Below are 19,954 nucleotides of genomic sequence, written 5' to 3' on the forward strand. Positions count from 1 at the left end.
ACTTAATCTGCGGATTTGAAACTTTAAGAAGGTTTATTTCAAGTTTCTATATACCGAAAATAATTAACAAAAAGAGAGGAGAATTAAAAGTCGTTGATATTAGAAAATCGAATTAAGAAATTTCCTTATAATCTGCTCACTTTCATGTTGTGCATCTTATTACTTCGTTTCTGCTTTATAAATTTCGGAAATTTCAGAACTCGTTGTAAGGTGATCCGCTCTATAGGATTCGTGAAACGATCTGCTAATTATTTTGCAACGTGATCTTGCCGGTATGAGTTTGAAAACATTTCAGATATTATCAGAATAAACCAAGGAACTGGTAACAAACGAGTTTAGTTTCTGTCAATCATTTTGTCAATCTCTATAAGAAAATCCATATACTTTGCTCAAAATTCTGTCGTAATGTCACGAGTGTTAACATTTATACAATATTCGTTATAAAAATACAATGCTATTCGACTATCGAGGAACCGCTAATGCGTTTACTTTATGCTTTCTTGGCAATTCGCTTCGAAGAAGTCAAAAAGTAAGATTCTTAGTGACTGTATGCTATTAAAAAGACAGCTTGTAAAATCATTAAACTGTGCCATTGAAAATGATTTATTTCTTCAAACTGGCAATGCTACAGTAGGGAAGACGAACGACAATTAGGTTTAGACATCTCTTACAATCATTTCAGAACGTATTTTCAAACTCTAATTTTATGTTGTTATTTATAATATGCTTGTTAATACAAAGTAACTGGCAGTGTTTCTTTAGAATATACGAAATTGGATATTTAAACAAGGAAGACAAATTTTCTAGAAACACTCTTATATTATAATTTTGAAGCAGTAAAGGAAGTTAGCTATCAAGTATCGAAAAATTATTTTCTTCATTATGCAGACGTATATTTCGTATTTACATAAGCATGATAAGTGAGTGTGTTTTAGATATCATTATAAATTATATATTTGAATCGTGTAGTAATATCTGCCATATGTTTTATTAGATACTTTAAAATTGCTGCAAATGCTAGCTTTCTTTAACTGCACTTAGATACTTAAAGGAAGCTAGTATTTGCAATTATTCCTCTTGCAAAGATATCGTAACGAAATCGTTAGCATTTAATCGTGTATTTTTACGAGACCCGTCCGTCTCTAATTAAAATGTTAAATTATCAAAATACGTAATTGTAGTGTAAAAACGATATAAAATGTACACGTCAGGTTTTTCTTAGTAAAGAGAAATATTTGAATTCCTTAAAATAACTCTTCAAGCGTTAGTTACAGCGCGGAAATAGTTGAAAAAGCATAATAATTTTTCTCGTTGATAAGGGTCTCTACAAAAATGTTTAAACTGTGTTAGGGGGAATAATTTGCTCTCGATTAAACCGGAATTGAAGCTGATGTCGGCGAGCTCTTATCATTGGGAACGGCGCGACGGCTCCGCAATCTTCCATCAATGATTTTAATACAATTTATGGTCGAGCATTGCTGCATATTTCAGTGCACGTTGGTAAATCTACAGGCGACTGCCATATATAATTTATCTTAACACACAGTTCCATAAAACACGGAGTTCGCTCATATAAAATTGCACTTTGTGAATTGAGGATAAACGTGTTTTATTCAGTAGCAAGAGTTAAAATTGAAGGTTGACGTTGCACCCTGTAAAAGTAATTGGAATTGAAGATTTTTGAAAGATTCGGAATATTTTTCTTTTCTCAAAAAGTATATAAAAGATGTAAAAAGATTCTAACAAACTTTTATAGTAAAATTAGTAAAATTGCATTGAGATGGTCGAGGATCGAGAATAAACGCATTTTGTTTCGTGAAAATAGAGAAAATCAAAAATTGCCGTTTTACATTTGTTAGAAGTGGCAAAAATGGAGGATGGACGTGTTGCATTCGACAGAATTTGTTAGACATACTAATTTTTAAAACGTTCTATACACGGAGTTTCTACATTTACACGCAATAAAAAAATTGGATATTAATAACTCGTAAACGAAGTCGCGTACTCCATTTATGCTAAGAAAAAAGTTTCTTCAAATTACCTCAGGTCATTACCCCGTCGTGTAATATGCTTCCTTATTAATTATATTATATTTGTGATATTATAATCCTCCCATTATTTCCTGGAAGTACCATAATTTTATTTTTAAGATGTTCGTATTATACATATGTACATACATTATGTACAATATGTGTTTCATTTATTAGATTTAATTAGAATAGAACACAAACGTGATCTCTTCCCTAGATATTTTTAAAAGAGGATTTAAATACAATATATCCCTCAAATATAATAAGAATAGGGTATAAAAAAAATTTGATCCATACATTACAGTAAGACATAAAAGCGAGCTATTCTTTAGAAATTTCCCCAACTTCCTAGCATCTACAAAGAATTTAAATTGACAGCGTGAATAATTCCTATCTTCTTAGAGATAGTTTGAATTATGCAACTAAATGTATTTTACCAGCCATAATAGGGTCTAAACAAGAGTAACAGCGTTTTAATCTCTCAAAATAACACACAGAATTGAAAGTAAACGTGTAATACTACAAAGGTAGAAATTAGACTGATCAATATTTTTCCCCAGTTTTCGCCAGACCTAGAGATTAATCAGTATTCTATACCCTAGAAACGATTAGTCTTATGGACGGAAATATTCTATAGTGTCGAAGTAACTACGAAACTCGAGTAAACAATATTTTCTGCTTAAAATTTTCTGGAAATGTAGATGAGATTATGGTACAGGGTTATTTCAGATTATAAAAATCATAAAAATATTGTAAAAGCTGATAATTAGAAAATTCAAAACGAAACAAATATTACAGCCAACAACGATATATCGTTGTTCTGCACTAAGAGGGTTAAGGAAAAAAGTGTTTTGTTTCTTGAATTTGCTGACATCAAGAATTGAAGGTGAAACGTTTGTGTACACCTTAGAAATAACTAAATTAAAAAGTGAAAACATACTATTGCTTGTAAGTAATTGTATATAAATCATATTATATTCCCTTTAAACTTTTAAAATTGAACGTAACCCTATCGCATACCCTAAAGGTAATTAGACAAGAGTATTATGTTATTTGGAAGTAACTATAAACTATGATAAGAGTAATTTGTTTCCCCTAAACTACTCGAGAATTACATATACACTTCTTATAACCCCTAAAAATGAATAGACTGGAAGGCAAACCAGAACCTAAGACGACATAGATTTTCACCTAGAATTGGCAAGAATCAAAGTGTTCTGTTACCTGGAAATACTTGGAATCAAAGACAAATTTGTATTCTACTCCCGAGGAATACCTAAAAGTTGAGAATTTTCAGAAAAAGTCGATGCTCCTTTGTTTCCCAGCGCAGAAATTTCGGCGTCCCCCTTTTTAACTGTCAAAACAGGGTATCCCAGTACGCTCGAGGAAAGCGGCTAATAGGGTTCCTCCTTGCAATCTGCTTAGGGTCTGCAAGGAACCCTCTATCGATCCTTAAGGATTTAGGAAACTCAACGGCACGAAGAAGCAAAAATCATTCAGGCCATGGCTCCGAGAATACAGGGTGTCTCATTTAAAGCGATCCGCTTGAAATGTTAAAAGCTATCGTTAATGTTAAAGAATGCCTCAAAATTAAAACTCACCTAGAAGTTAACCTCGGAGTTACTCTAGAAGAAGTTAACCTAAAAGTTTACCGAAAAGTTTGCCTAAAAGTTAATCTAAAAGTTAATCTGGTCTCAAAGTAAACTTAAGAGTTACTACGAATCTAATCTCAAAGCTACTTGAAAATTAACCTCAAATTTTACTAAAGAGTTACTTAATCAATTAGCTGTTCGTGACGAGTTTACTCGTCATGAAAAATTATATTCTCTGTGATTTGATCAGTATAGTTATCACACGTAAAAACTAGTTACAATTTGCTGTTTAAATTGCAATTTCAATAAAAACTAAAATATGTTCGCAAATTCGAAGACATTTTGAGCATTTAGGAGCTAACACGAAATAAAACGAATAATTAAAAAAATATAAATAATTATTTTGAAAAAACTGTATACAGTGTGACACATTTTAGGTACACACTATTCAAAGAGCAGTAGCTAACTGGTTGAAAGTTAACCTAAAAGTTGACCTAACTGTCCTTTTTACAAGAAGACACGTAATGGACGTATGAAGGTCAAGTTAATTTTTGTATAGAATATATAACAGTTATATATATATAATAACGGATCTCCGCCATAATTGCATCAAAATACTTTTGTTGTAAATTAAAAACTGCATCGCGCACTTTTTCAGAATTTTGCGTTTGTAATTAAGGAAATATAGTTGACCGTTACATGACGCACACGTGACCCCTTATCACATAAAGACTGATATGTCGAGTTATGTCTAAAACATTTCTCAATAGAATTAACAATTTCGCAAATATTTGGGAACATTGATTGAGATGGGACACCCTGTATAAGAACGACAATTTTCACGTTCCCACTATGTCAGTTACGGAAAACTGTCGTTTCGATGAACGTGCATGCCACTACACATCGGCTGAAAGTTAATCTATATTATGTCACACTCGAATTGTCTTGAATACACCAATTAAATAAATAAAATTATTACGATTATATTTTTATTAACAATAAGTTACAACTACAAACTCATCTGAAAGAATTTTTCTTTAGAAAATATTACAGGACCGATATTTTAAAGAAAGTTTTGCAGAAATAAATAAATGTTAGACCTTTTGTTAATTTAATACCCGCCATTGTCCTTTTTCAGGACACAAATATATATAGAAATTTACAATATCGAGATTATTTTATCCGCTTATTCGGCCAATGCTCTCAAAATGGGACAGTCATATTTTCAACATTTGAAAATAAATAATAAGAATAATGGTAAATTCAGTATAAGTGAGCTTAAAATAAAAGCCCTCTGTAGATATTTTTATAATTTTATTAATTTTTTGGAATATTAATTTGATTGCAATCATTATTACAATACATTACTCGTTCACTGAATAGTATTCGATACTTGTTGCATTTTTTTCTTGATAACAATGAATAAAATATTTATTGTCATTGTACATAAATTGTTAATTTTATATTTTACAAGTTCTGTTCAAACCAGAATTTATACTTTCAAGAACTTTTTCTTTATTGGTCTTTATTAAGACTTATAATGCGAGAACTTTTACTAAAAAAGTTCCATGGGTGATCTTTTAAGTACAATCTATTAAAATGGTTTCATATATATATATAAAGTTTAATAGACACTCAGCAGCGATTATAAGAGAGACTTTGACATAATGGGCAATTCACTTTAAATTGTTTTAAATCGTTGCTCATTCAAAGTCGTAGGTAACAAAGGAATTATTAATAACCTCTAACTATAGAAAATCTTAAAACAATAAATCCTATGTAAGAATAGTATCAGTTAAAATGTAACGAGCAATAATAAGTAGTGAAAAGTTACCGATCTGTTCATTACATTTGTAAAAGTACAGTAAGTTTCTGAGCGAATTCTCGTTTTGCGTTGACTTTTAATGAAGTAGATTTGATCAAACTGTTAAACATTGTGTTGCAGGCAATAATATTCACTTAATTCATTTACTTCAGTAACGATCTTAGTTAATCAACGCGTAAAATTTCGTGAAAAGTCCACTATTTGTCAATTTCACTTAGAACAATTTAGAAAATATAGTAGCGAGTGTGTATCATAAGCAGTAGAAAATTCAAGAAAACTGATCTTCGTCGTCAGTTTTGGATTAAAAAATGCACAGCATCGACTGGTAAAAATATTGATCACCACTGGAATAATATCATAATTTTCAGCGAGTACTTCTTTTGAGGTCGACTATTATTCAAAAACTCTTAACAATACCATCCTAGGCGTGAACTTCCCTCTGGTTAACACATCGTCTAACTACTAACATTACAGAAGTACACGTTTAGGGCTATTTGCTGCCTTGGTGTGCGTGGGTTTCGCATTATGGAATAGGAAGCAGAAAACGGGTTCGTTACGTTAGGTTGATTAACTCGATCTCCAGATGACGGCCCAATAGAAAACACGTGGGTGTCCATGAAGCAGAAGTTTGAAGGAAAGCGGAACAAAATGTGAGGAGTCTAGCTTGACGTATAAGAATTACATAGAGCAGTTTGCTGGCATCGTCCGTTAGAAGATTACTGCAAAATAATATTGAACTCTGCGACATTACAGTAGCAAACATAGGAGACTGGACTCATCCTCGAAATAGACAGCACCAGAATGAGAAATACACTTTCGATATAACCCGTAAATATCGTACTTCGATTTTCTCAAATCGTAGTGTTACTCATTTCATAATGAATATCAGCCATAAAAAATTTGAGAAGTGACAGAACGAACGAAGTACCGTAAACTCCACGAGATCACACAAAATAACAGTACATTATTTTAGTGTTTTGTCGAATTCTGTGATCTACCAGTTACAGTCGAGCACATCATTTTCAAGGCCTCGAAATTTGTAGAGCCACGCAGTAGGTACGAAATTTCTAAAGAAATTCACGAAATGTACAAATCGGAAAATAAGGGAGAAAACTTCCTGAAATACCTGAAATCGTTAGACATATGGGATGGAATCCAAGTAGTCATTGTTACTAACTGAATCGTCGATGCGACGTTAAGGAGCAAACGAAAAAGAATTCCTAAAAATTCACCGAACTATGTGGGAGTTGAGTAACTTCCGAATAGAATCCTCTTTGCGAGTATATGCAATTAATAAACTAATCAAGATACTTGTACCTTGGACCTCGTGAATTTCTACGTTTTCTTGCGTTTCAAAAACCTGCACGTGTCACAAGTGGAGAACTATCCGCAATTTACGCATCAATTTATAAAGATAAGAAGTTTTTCTACATCAAATATGACGTATAAGGTAAATATAACGGGACGAAACAGTTGTTATCAGTAGACAGCGGGTCATTGTGCAAACTAAAAATTCTCATGGTTAAGAAACGTAAACGAAAAATATCTTTCCTCTCTCAATAATTGTAAAACATTGAAAATAATGAAAAAATATACTTCAATTCTTCCAATGTCTTTACAGGTTTTTTTTTGTTCTGTTCTTTTTGTCGACAAATGTACATACCATATTAGCTTCCAATTTTCATATCCAAAATTTGAGAACAGGTAATCTATCAACGCATATTAAATCTGCTTTTCCGCACAGCCAATCGTCCCGACATATAATCACCCGTCCGATATTTTCGCTTTCGATAAATAATCTTCAGTGGCACAGTAAACAATGCCTATGCTGCGAAGAGGTGCAGAGTAAAATTTCGCCCGCAGGAGAAAATTCGGTCCGTTTATAGGAAAATTACTCGGTGCCAGTTACTCTCGACGAATGAGAGGACGTAAAACGAAATAAGGATCTAAAGCCCCATCGTTTTTGCCTAGATTTTACTGCCCCGTAAACCGAGAGGCGACTAAAAGCCGCAACGGTAGCTTTAACGATACTTTCGAGCTGCGGAACTTTTTAGTTGTGCCGATCTGTACGAAAACTGCCGTCCGCATCGCGAGAATAACGATCGCCGCGCGCGACAAGTAATTTTGCCAATTAAAGTCGAGCTGCGAACTGATCGGTTCCATCAGACCAAAACTGACTAAATAGCTTACAAGAGATACTTTAAGCAAAAGATCAGCTGGGTAAGTAATACTTTATGAACAGACCTAATAGTGACACAAAAGCTTACTATCTCGAAAGTTCAGGGTATGCTTGAAATCATGGCAATATGATGTATATAATCTGCAATGAGATTTTTAATAGTTAGTTCATACATCGGAATAAATTCAATTCCTTAAAGAATTCATAAAAATCATAGTTTCATTGAGCGTATCATTATCGCGAATAAATTTCTGTAAGAGGAAGAGAACTTCATTGTAACTTCTTTATTTTGCTGTTTATGTACCGATAAACAAATTCCCGAATTTTATTTTGATTTAAAAGAAGCACATAAAGTACAGATTTAATTGATCTTCGTGACGAGTCTGACGTTAAAACGTAAAAGAGTTACGTCAACTATGTTATAGTCATATAGTAAACTGAGATCATGAAGAGCTATTTATAACTATTAGATTTTATTATGCTTCAGTGTTAAAAGTAAATATATCCTGTGGGATTAAAGTTTGGTACGAATTTTAATAAAATTAGTGAGACTTCAGTCGTAACATGAATTTTCTATCATTCTGTTTGAAAGATCAAGTACAAAAGAGCAATCAAAAATATTAGTGTTCCAAAAAATCATGTACGCACTTGAAAAGTATGATTCTTGAGATAATTTCGAGCGACTTTTCCCTTAACGAAAATATTTTCTGTGTCCTTGTCAACGAGTTATTAGCGAAAAACACGGACCAATCAGAGAACGAGTACACTTAGCCTTCCGTCCTCGGAGCCAATACCGAGTCGCGCTGGAACGTGTCAGCTGTACTCGCTTTTTAATTGGTCCACGTTTTTCACGAATGAATCGTTAACAAAGACTCGGAGAATATTTTCACAAAGGAGAAGGCTACTTCGCATCAGCTAAACAAGATTTATTGATATATTGACCCATAATGGTGGAAATTATAATTGTTTTCTTTATTGCGTAACTGGATGCGTACATTTCTAATAAATTAAATTTGGGTTATACGTTATGAGTTGCTATGCAACTAATTAATGATCGTTATTGTTGAATACTAATTGTAAGTATGAATTAACTAACTGTACTCTAGTTCCATCCATGTAATAGTAGATATAGATATTGTATAACAGCGAGAATATATTTATTTAAATTCATGAAGTAATTGAAAAAGCCTCATAAATTTAACTTCTAGAGCATAACGTAATTGTTAACAGAGATTTTGATTAAATTCGTGATATACGATTTATTGTAGTACTACTTGTTAGTGATTTTTATTACAGAATACCAAGAGGAGAGCGTTTCCAAGTGTAATATGCCGATTTTAATGTAACATAGTTTGTTGAAATATATTTAACACGTATTTGTTTATATCTGCAATGCTCCGTATCTAGGGGATGAAAGTAGTTTTTGCCCTCAAAATCGAGGGTAGAAATGTAATTTTTTTAGATAACAGAAGAACTAGAGGAGATAGAATAATTGATCACTTTGACAATAGTATGGTTTTAAATTTTAATAGAATTTCTCTTAGAACTACTCTCTTCAGAGAATAAGCTATTCCCCTTTTTAATAATTTCTAAAAGAAAAGAGTTTACCACGTTTATTATGAACCTAAATATTTTCTGAACGAACTTTGAAGTCGATTATCACGAAAACGGAGCTCCGGATGAGAAAATGTTATACTAAAATATTTTCTTCTTTTTTTATGTAGAATCACCCCCTGCCCGGTTGTACTACGATTTCCGGGACACCCTGTATACACTGCAAAAATTGAAGAAAAATGTAAATCATTCAGTTGCATTTCATCTTCCAAAAATTATAAAAGAAAATCATATTATTGAGAAAATAATTTAAAAGACATTGTGCTATTTTTAAATAACATTTTGAGTCCTTTTGTAATTTCGGAAGAATTCTTCATTTATTCTGTAAGGATTATGCTCGTAAATTTTTTTAGTAATTTGTTACTTTTTGGCCAATTGTGTACACGTGCTAGATTTAATTGGGTGTTTTGCGGAAATGTTTGAAATATTCAGAGGTACAGAGTTTAGTTCCGCGTTACGTAAAGTGTTTTATTCGCGATGAATGCATGCGAAATATGAGGAAATTAGTTGGACCAGCTGGGAACTTCGTGGAAATTAATGATCATGCTTGAAGAGGGTGATCCTACACTCGCCGATTGGAGTGCAGATGTTTTAATTGCTTGTAACATTGAAATTTAAGGTTGCTTAATCCTCTTCTAGCCGTAAAGTATGATATAATTGTAATTTAAATACTGCTTATTGAAATATATCAATAACACTGAACAATAAATGTAAATTATTTTTCAAATTTCTAACTCCGACTAGACGCGTTTGATAAATTTTCAATAGTCCAATATCAAGTATCTTCCACTTACATATATTTAGTCTTATGACTAAATTGAAAAACCACTGCAAAAATTGATACTTTTTGGGGGGTCTATTTTTATTTGTAATTATTTTAATTTCACACTATCTTAAAAGTAAAGTAATATATCATTTTGGCAACGAGAACTCGTGAAGTACTATGTATTCTGAAAATCAGTCCAACTATAAATGTTAAAACAATATTTAATTGTATCGGTTAAAAGTAGTGTTTAATTACTGCTATTAAAAGTAATATTTAGTATAATATTTTTAACTGTTGAAGTAAAAGTATTGTTAAAGATTTTCTCAAAAACTGATAACGAAAATTGATGAGAAATTTATGGTTCTGTAATTAATTTACAATCTTTTTCGAAGAATTAATTTCATTAACATTTTGCAACGATTTGATTTTATGGACCTTTTCTCTCCATGTATCTAATCGTTATTTACTTATTATAATAACTAGACATTGGATCTTTATGCATTAATAGTATTTGTGAATTCTTTCATTTCGAATATTCAAAACGGTATCTATGTATAAATAATGTATAATATAGACATATAATATATAATATAATATAGACGAAAATCTATGAAAGTATGCCGAAGAATTTCAAGTAGGTTAACAAACACGGTACCATCATCGATTTAAAATTTCAAAGGGCGCAATGTAGTCCAAATATGTAAAAGGCATAATTCCTTTCAAACAATGAAAAAAAATTCGGATCATTTTTTCGTACCATAATACCTTAATTCCATTGATTTAGCCAACTATTCGTTAGCCAATTAAAGCGTGTTTTATATTTCGTCAGTCTGTGGAAACTTTCATAATGCCGCTTTGAATAGAGTTTTTTTTTAAATGGTTGAACAATCCTGTGAACATCCTCACAATGTTGATGAAATGCACTTTTTTACAAATACGCATCCGTAGAATATTTTGTCAACTATTCACAGAACCATAATGGAAGAAATTACTATTGTATTTTTATTACTTAACTGGGTGCGTATATCTCTAATAAAGTAAATTTAGGTTATACGTTATGAGCTGTTATGCAACTAATTATTGATTGTTATTGTTGAATACTGATTGTAAGTATGTATTAACTAACTGTACTCTAGTTCTAGCCATATAATAGTAGATATAGACATATAACGGTGGGAATATATTTATTTAAATTCCTGAAGTAATTGAAAAAACTTCATAAATTTTCCTTCTAGATCATAACGTAATTGTTAACATAAATTTTTATTAAACCCGTGATATACGATTTATTGTATTACTACTAGTTAATGATTTTTATCACTGAATACCAAAAGGAGAGCGTATAGTATTCCAAATTTAATGAGATTTTAACATAACATAGTTTGTTCAAATATATTTGACACGTATTTGTTTATATCTGCTATGATCAGTATCTGATGAAAATTATTTTTGCTCTTATAAGCATATTGTAGAAATCCAATCTGGAGAACTGGAGGACATAGAATAATTTATTACTTTGAAAATAGTATAACATTTTACTTTTTAATAATTTCTTAGAGGCAAGAGTTTACCATGTTTACTATGAACATTTTATTCTAAAGATTATATGTTACGAAAATAAAATTAATATTTTATCTTAGCTTGAAGAATGACATTTAATACACATACTTCATCAAAACCAAAATACCAATTTTAAAATATTGATAATACAATAAAATTTTCTAGTTTAGGTGAGAATATATGTAAACGAGCATAAAGTATATAAAAAAATATTGGAAGGATTAAAAATGATGATTTGACATTACTATATTAATTATATATAATTAAATGCTTAGAAAAATATTAAAGATATAAGAAATAATAATTTAAAATTATAGTTTCACTAAAAAAAGTTGTTCAGAGGAAAATATTAGAAATATTACAAGAAAGTAGTAAAAACTAGTACATTATCTATAGTATGCTGAGCACAGTAATATGTGATTAATTATTTTTAATGTTTGTTTCTCTTTAATATTTTAGAAAATTTTGTAAATAATATTGAGACCTAGAAAATATTAGAAGAATCGAGCAATAATTACCACAATTTAGTATGTTGGATAAACAACGCAGTGTATTGTTCTTTTGTCAAGAAAATAACTCGGTCGTCGATAAATATACTTCGATAGACACACTATGCGCAAATTTGTATTTTAAATGCGTCATTTTGCTGCGTTCATGATGAAAACTCGGATAAATGACGGAGTGGTGGCGGATTCTCGTCTATGCAATCAAATCGTTGGGGAAACTTTATCAACTTTATGTCACGACACTCGTTTGCCAAGGTACACAACTCCCTCTGAAATTTTTCCACCCGTGTCACGTGGAACGCATCAACTTTTGTTTGCGGCAAGTGTGTTCACTCACGTCGCGGAACTTTCCTCCAACTTTCCCAATTTCTTGTCACGCGAAAGACTTTGACGTTGCGAATAAATTCAATATGAATGCTTAATATTGTAGGAAATTTTTTTATCGTTGAATATAAGAGTATTTAAAATATTAATTCGATTATTTTATCAATTTTAGGCTTGTACAGCAGTAGACCTTTCCAATATAGAATAAAAAATTGTATTGTGACAACGAAAATAGTAATTTCATTCTTTTATGATTGTGTAATTTTTCACTTTTTATTTTATTTTGATATCTTTTTATTTTCTTAATATTTTTCTTATTTACTTTTTAATTTATATATTTATTTCCATCATTTATATTATTTTTTGTGTTTGTCACATACATTAAATACAGCAGTATTGTAATGTAAACAATGTTCTGTATGCCTAGCTATAATATGTATTTTTTAATTGAATAGGACATGTTTCTATTAAAATATCAAATTTAACTGAAATATTATATTAACGATACGCCAAGTTTCTTAATTCTTGTCGGCCAGTGTATAATTTGTATTTAAAGGTACCTGCAATTTTTCTTTTGCTCCAGGGCAGAAACAATTTAAGCTCAAGTGGAAAGAAGAACATTTTTCTACTTTCTCTCTACTATTTCTTTTGACTGTATTCGACGAGTTAAAGCTGCAGGAAAAAAGTATTTGTGTTCCAGGTCGAAATGGCCATCTTTAAAATGCGGAAACCGTAGTTACACGCTTCTTGCACTGATGCTTTAATGCAGCATCAACTCTTCGGTTACGCTCAAACAGCAAAGAACATGGAGGAAATAACGAAAGGAAAGTTAAATCGAAAGCTTGAGATACGTTTGGAATAAAAAGAATTCCAGCTAAGGCAAATCATTTCAAAACAGAATTGTTTGAGTTAACGAAGAGCAGTTGACAAATTAATGGGAAGAAAATCCTCATTGACGTCTCGACTAAAGTAACAATTAATAGTTTTAAACTGTGTAATCTTTTCCAAATTCGAAACGATGTTAATTCTTTTATGCGTATATAAGAGCTCCTACCGCAAAAGAATCGACTTATGTCAATTTTTTTTTGACAGTTCCTTTGTAGTGTCGTATTTTTATACGACAGCTTATATATATTGTTATTACCATCCTTGATATATACACTGATAACAAAAACAAACAATTGAAAAATTCGATTGTTCTGTGGAACTTATTTAATTTTAATTTAGAGACATTAAACAGAAAATTTGTAAAAGAATTCTTTACCAGAAAATTTGTCAAAGAAAAGTTGATATATTCCTCGAAAACCCAGGGAAACTAATTGCATCATTACTTCATCGTTATTATAAAGAATATTTCTATAGAGAAAATATGACCTTTCTTTATTTTTACTATTACTAAATAATTGGCGCAAATCAAATTAATAATGAGAAATATGAGAGAAATTATTCACGGTCTAATAATCTCTAAAGCACATTGGAACTGCATTCCTTACCCAGAATATTTATTAGAGAACTGTATTAAAGGAATAGAATTTAAATGATCGTCTGATTAATTCCTGACGACTATTTACACGTTGGAGATCAGAACTTTTTGGAGCAGAAATATTTTCCTCACGGAATTAGATTAGTAAGAACTAGATGAGAACCAGATGATCCTCTGATTAATTTCTAGCGACTATTAACACGTTGCAGATCTGAACTTTTTTAAAGCAAAAATATTTTCGTCAGGAAACTAGATTATGTATCAAAGACTATTTGTCAAGTATTGGTAGAATAGAATAATATGTATCAATTTTTGTTAGAGCCATAGCTTTCAAATAGTAATTATTTATATTTTAATTAATTTAATTTTGCAATTGTTTTGTACAACGTATTGCAGTTTTTACTGGCTAAAAAGTGTACACATATATGCACTGCATGTTTCATTAAAATGAATATCATGTTACCAGTTCCATAACTAATCGGTCGATATTATGTAAATGTAGTTACAAGGTAAATGTAATTAACAGCATGTACGGATCTATTTTTACTTGCGATAGAATATTTTACAAAAATAGGAATGTAACACAATGTTTACACGTTCATAAAACACAAACTAAAATAAAATAGGTGGTTAATCAGAGCTGAATAAAATAATACTTTAAAATAGTAAACAGTAAATAGATATTTTATTTGACGATAGTATATTTAATTTAAAGAATTTACTTCGAAGAATAGAACATTTTATTTGCTGTGACGAGTTATCAAGATAATATTCCAAATAGTATTTTATTTGATAAACACTGAAGATATTTGTGGCATAGTTCGGAATGTACTATTTACTTGATTTATTATCAACAAATGCAATAATTTTATTTTACTAAACGATAATGCTCAATAGAGAACTTGTGGCAGAATATGACGAAATATAGTAAAGTATAAAATCGAACTGGAAGTTACAGAAAAATAAATCGCCAGTATATCACTGCATACAAAATACTTTTTTGAGACCTCAATGTCAAACTGCATCGCTGTAAGCACTGTGTTCTGTTCATACATTTGGAAAATATTTCGTATATTGAATAAATGAAAGCAAACGATTGCATATTGTTAATTATAGTTACTTCGTAATTACAATCGTTCAAATTCAATCGATTAGTTAAGTAATTGGCAGCATGTTCTTTATTTCTACGAGTCCTGTGTTGTATGGACGCTTTTGCTCGACACTGCAGGTGCATTCGGTTTGCATCAAATCACTGACAATCATTTCACGAACAATGTCTTGACAGACACCATTTGACCTACATTGATTTCAACGACAATATTAATTAACCGATAGGGTGAAATCACCGACAATATTCCCATCCATTAGCACTCGTTTCACCGACAATTCTTGCTCGATACACACATTATTACGGTTACTTACTATGTTCATGTATATATAATTATTACCATATAGATTTACAGTTATTTCAATCGATAATTATACCTTAGTTATTACTTAGTTATTTTGTATGAACAGTTACTTTGTAACAATCAATATGTTTAATACGTCAGTGTCAACGTTGGTAAAATGGGAAACTATGATTTCGACATATTGGTTAATTAATATTCTTGGCAAATCAATGTCGGTTAAATGGTGTTGGTTAAGACATTGTCAGTGATTTTATACAAACCTGAGTACATTATTTTCTATCCTTCAAGTTCAAACAAACTGCTATTTGTAGCTCGCCGAAATCTAAGCTTCGGAGAAAGTGTAAGTTTGTAATAAACGTACAGTCAAAGCTGTTTTTGTGTGGTAGATAGGGACCGCAGAAAAAAACCGCACAAAAAATATTCCTAAACTTCATAAATAGCTATAAGAAATAATTTTTTACAACATATTAAAGAAAATCTTTTTATGCGGTAGAGAGGGACCACATAAAAAAAGTCTCACTTAGAAAATACGTCAAAGCTTCACGAAATAGCAAGAAAGTGCTTTCCAAACAAAATAAATAATTAAATTACACATGGAAACATTTTTTAAAATTTCAATTTCTAATTTCAAACATGGAGAAATTTTCAAAATGTAAATAATTCAATATTACTCGTCGTAGTTCAAAACGCGCATATTTTTGCGATGAACTGGTTCGTAATCGCTTTCGTCACTTGAAGATATTACAGTTGATTTATTTAAAAAATCAACTATAATAAACAATTTTTTTTATTTATTTTAAATTCAATATGTCGATATTCATATACCGCACAAAAAACGCATAAAAAATGACATAAATGACAAAAATTGACATATTTAAAAATGTTAGTAACTGATAACATGGTACTTTGTGTCTCTAAGAATTTTAGTATTTCGAAGGTTTGTCGCATTCTGAAGGCTTTGCTATTATAGCAAAGCCTTCTTATATATTACATTTCGTTATTCTTTTATTTTGTTCATTTTTTTTTTAATAAAAGAAATGTAATACATATTATTCGATAAATACAAAGATAATTCGTGGCTTTAACCTCTTCAGGGGTGAATTTTTATAGTAGGGAACAATCTGTTTAATTGTTTTTTCTATATTTATCACCCATTTTATTTCATACGATGTAGTTCTTCCCCTGTGGTTGAGCGATTCTGTAGTAAATAGTTTTTCAACTGATTCTCATTTTCTTTACACTTAGAATAATCATAATTTGAAGAAAACTAAACGTACAGTATACTTGAAGAGGTTAAGGAAAAATGGCACATATTAAAATTTCCAATCATTTCAGTTTCTGCATTAACTGATGCATAGAATATAGCGTTCCTGTGTTCCTCAGAGAAATATCATGGAAAAAAATTCAATAGACCCAAAACAATGAAATAAAAGGAAATGCTACTAATATGTACAAAGCAATTAGTGATCGGTGATTATGCGATAGTATCTCGAAGGTGGAAACAGGTAGCATGTAACCTTCTTCCTTGCAAGCACAGTATTGTATCCAAAAGCTAACTAAATGTGCAACGAATGATTACCTCATAGTAATCGACTCCACTACCCTAGTAAAAGTAAAATTTTGTTCCAGTAAATGAAGTCCAGATAAGTAAAGATCTCTACTATATGCTCTACTAACTTAGTGAAATAGACTGCTCTGTGAAGAGAATGTGAATTATAGTCCCCAAAGATGTACAACTGTGCCGAAACTAATCAATTTTATACGATATTTCATACGAATGAATCGTATTGATGATCGAAAAGATGAGTTATAATGTACTCTAAAATCCCAGAGACCTGAAAATTCTCGCAGAAAATCTAGATGACTTTGCAAACTCTCAAGCCTGTCAGAAAGCTCAGAGACCCCAAAAGTCCCACAGGAAGCCTAAAAGGTCCGAAAGACTCGAAAATCTATCAAAAAGCTCAGAGATCTCAAAAGACATTCCAGGAAGCCTAAAAGATCCAGAAGCTCCAAAGGTTTTTCAGGAAGCTCAAAAGGTCCAAAAACCCTCAAAGTTTTCCGAAAAGCGTAGAGACCCCAAAAGTCCCTCAGAAAGCCTCGAAGACCCAAAACACTCTAAAAGTCGACCAGAAAGCTCGGACACCATAAAGGTCTTAAAAGTCCCTCAGGAACCCCCCAAAAGTCCAGAAGAACCGAACCGGCTTCGATCGAGAGCCAAACTCCTCTGATTGGTGTATTCAAGACAGGGTTAAACCGAGCCGACCGCCCGTGGCCGGTCGATCCGAGTGTACCTGAGTAGTGCGTGCACTTCTTATGATTCGGATGACCTTGGCAGTTAACATGGTGTTCGTGCAAGTGATGCGCGTGATGGTACTGCTGCCGTTGCTGATGATGATGCTGGTGCTGGCTGATCGGCGATTTGAGCACGCTGAGGACCAGGTCCTCGTGCGGTGGCACGATCCTGGTCAGCTGCCGGCTCTGCCGGAATAGTGTCTCCTGTTCACCGCGGTTCATCCTGCATCCAAGTCGTCGTCGCTGCAAGTAGAATCCCGGATACCATTCGTGTCTCCCTCGGCCCGGACCGCTGCCTAGCATAACAGCGTGTAGCATCCCGAGGCTGTCTTGCCGATCGTGCTCCGCGAGCGACCTTCACCGCCGACCAGGTCCCTTCTGTCCATGGTCGTCTACAGTTTGCAACCACTGCGGCCACTGTCACCGAGCCAGACAGCTCTCGACTCATCGGACACCACCGACGATCCTCGCCGAGATCTTCAATCGATCCACCCGTCGCTCGTCGCGGCCTTGTCGCAGCCTACACGGCAGCGATCTATCAGATCCTCCGGATCACTTTTCGCACTGCACCGCGCTACCATTCTCTCTTTCGAACTGTTCAGCTTCGAGCGAAACCCGATTCAGATCGCGACGTTACTAAAAACTACTTCGTCGAGCATCCCGTTGAGCATGATTGTCGTCCTAGAAAATCGCCTGTCGTGGCAAATCCCGAGGATATTTGAGCTCCGATCCTCCGAAAGATCGAAACGGTTTTTAGAAATTCGTGATTGCTTGCTGCTCGATTATTGCCCTGATACGTGGATCACAGACGGGGCAGCGAGCCCAAATGCTTCGTCGCTCTCCGAGTCTAACTTTCCGCGTCTATCGCCCCAGTTTCCTGGAACCTCGCGTCCCCTCTTTAAAAGAGGATCACCGGCGAAGACCGACCTCGTGTCCTCTGACCTTTACGAGTTCAAGCGCTCTCATGAATCTTTCAGGCCCGCCATTCCGTTTCGGCGACGTTTCGCATAGTCTTCGGAGTCACTCGGAATTAGGGAAACACTCTGCCCGGCGCTCATGCTCCGGTTTATTGCTCGGCCTGGCGGACCGAGGTTGGCGAAACTTTATGGCAACCCGGGTCGCGTTCGTCACCCTCGTGGCGCACATCCTCGCCGAATCTACGATCGCCTCTCCACCCTCCTTTTATATCGGCGCCGAAAAAACTATGCAGGGTTGCACTCTCCGCGACGGCCCGCGAACATATTCGATTCAGCACTTCGAGTACTCGACTTCGACCGCACTGATTCCCACGATTGCATGCGAACTCTGACACATTGAACGATAGTCACGACAGACGCACCAGATTTTTCACCAACAAGATCACTGTATGGAGAGGGAGAAAGAGAGAGAGAGAGAGAGAGAGAGAGAAAGAGTAGAGAGAAAAAGAAAGAGAAAGAGATATATAAGGGGGTGAGAATTTGTCACAGGATTATCAGACAGCCACTAATAATTTTCCACTGCGAATTTCCGAGGGGTCACTGTCGCACTCGACCGATGCACAAATTCCGAGATTTTTTTTGGCAGGGCTGGCGGCAACGGGCACCTGTTCACCGAATCACGGGGTCACGGGATCGCTGGAGGACACGAGGTCGCGTCGTGTTGCGTAGACCGTTGACGCGTAATGTGCTCATGACGACAGCTCGCAACCAACTGTGGCTCTTGGCCGCCCTGTAGTTCCGCCACCCACCGCAACCCCGAGAGCGGGGGTGGCCAGGCGCTCGCACGGTGCCGCGCACCGTTTAGAGATCAGAAGAAATGTTTTCATCTCATTTCCCCCTACTTCGGACGCCAGGGCGAAGCCGCGCGCGCCTCGCCGAATCCCTCGACCGAGATGCACTCGATTCCGGGTGCGCTCGCGTTTGAATTTACCGAGTAACCGACTCGTTGCTCGGTTACATTGTTGATGGAACAATTAGTTGCTTCGAGCGGACTGCCCGAGGTTTTACGCCACGGCGAGAAGGGCGAGAACACGACGAACTGGAACCGCGCGTTTGCACAATTTTCTTCAAATGATTTTTCGGGATTGGGAGACAGGAATAGGGGAAATTTGGGAACTTTGTTTATAAGTGGGCTGGTGCGCCGTTTTGTACGATTTTTCGGTTTTACATCATTGAAAACAAGACTCAAACTTATATTTATATTCTTTTAGAAAAGCTAAATCTTTTATTTAATAATTATGCTGGGGTGAGTATTCACTTGATATTTATCGAATTCTTTTGTATTCGTGTGCTTCGTTTTTGCTTTTAATTTCAGAAATATGAGCTGACGACCAATCGCTGTGCCTTCAACTTGTATCAATAAAACGTACTAAATCCTTTTGCATAGTCTGGAA

At 33.8% G+C, this 19,954-nt stretch overlaps 1 protein-coding gene across 1 annotated transcript in view; it reads right to left on the reverse strand.

Annotated features, from left to right (window-relative positions):
• Kcnq (KCNQ potassium channel) overlaps positions 1–19,257 on the reverse strand; it is a 168,012-nt gene extending 148,755 nt beyond the window's left edge. Inside the window, exon 1 of the mRNA XM_078184615.1 lies at positions 17,583–19,257. Within this exon, the coding sequence (XP_078040741.1) occupies positions 17,583–17,901 (319 nt within the window). The 5' untranslated portion in view covers positions 17,902–19,257. The remainder of the gene's footprint in view (positions 1–17,582) is intronic.
• Positions 19,258–19,954: the final 697 nt, after the last annotated feature.

The sequence above is a fragment of the Augochlora pura genome, chromosome 7 (genome assembly GCF_028453695.1).
Source record: "Augochlora pura isolate Apur16 chromosome 7, APUR_v2.2.1, whole genome shotgun sequence".
Classification (NCBI taxonomy): domain Eukaryota; kingdom Metazoa; phylum Arthropoda; class Insecta; order Hymenoptera; family Halictidae; genus Augochlora; species Augochlora pura.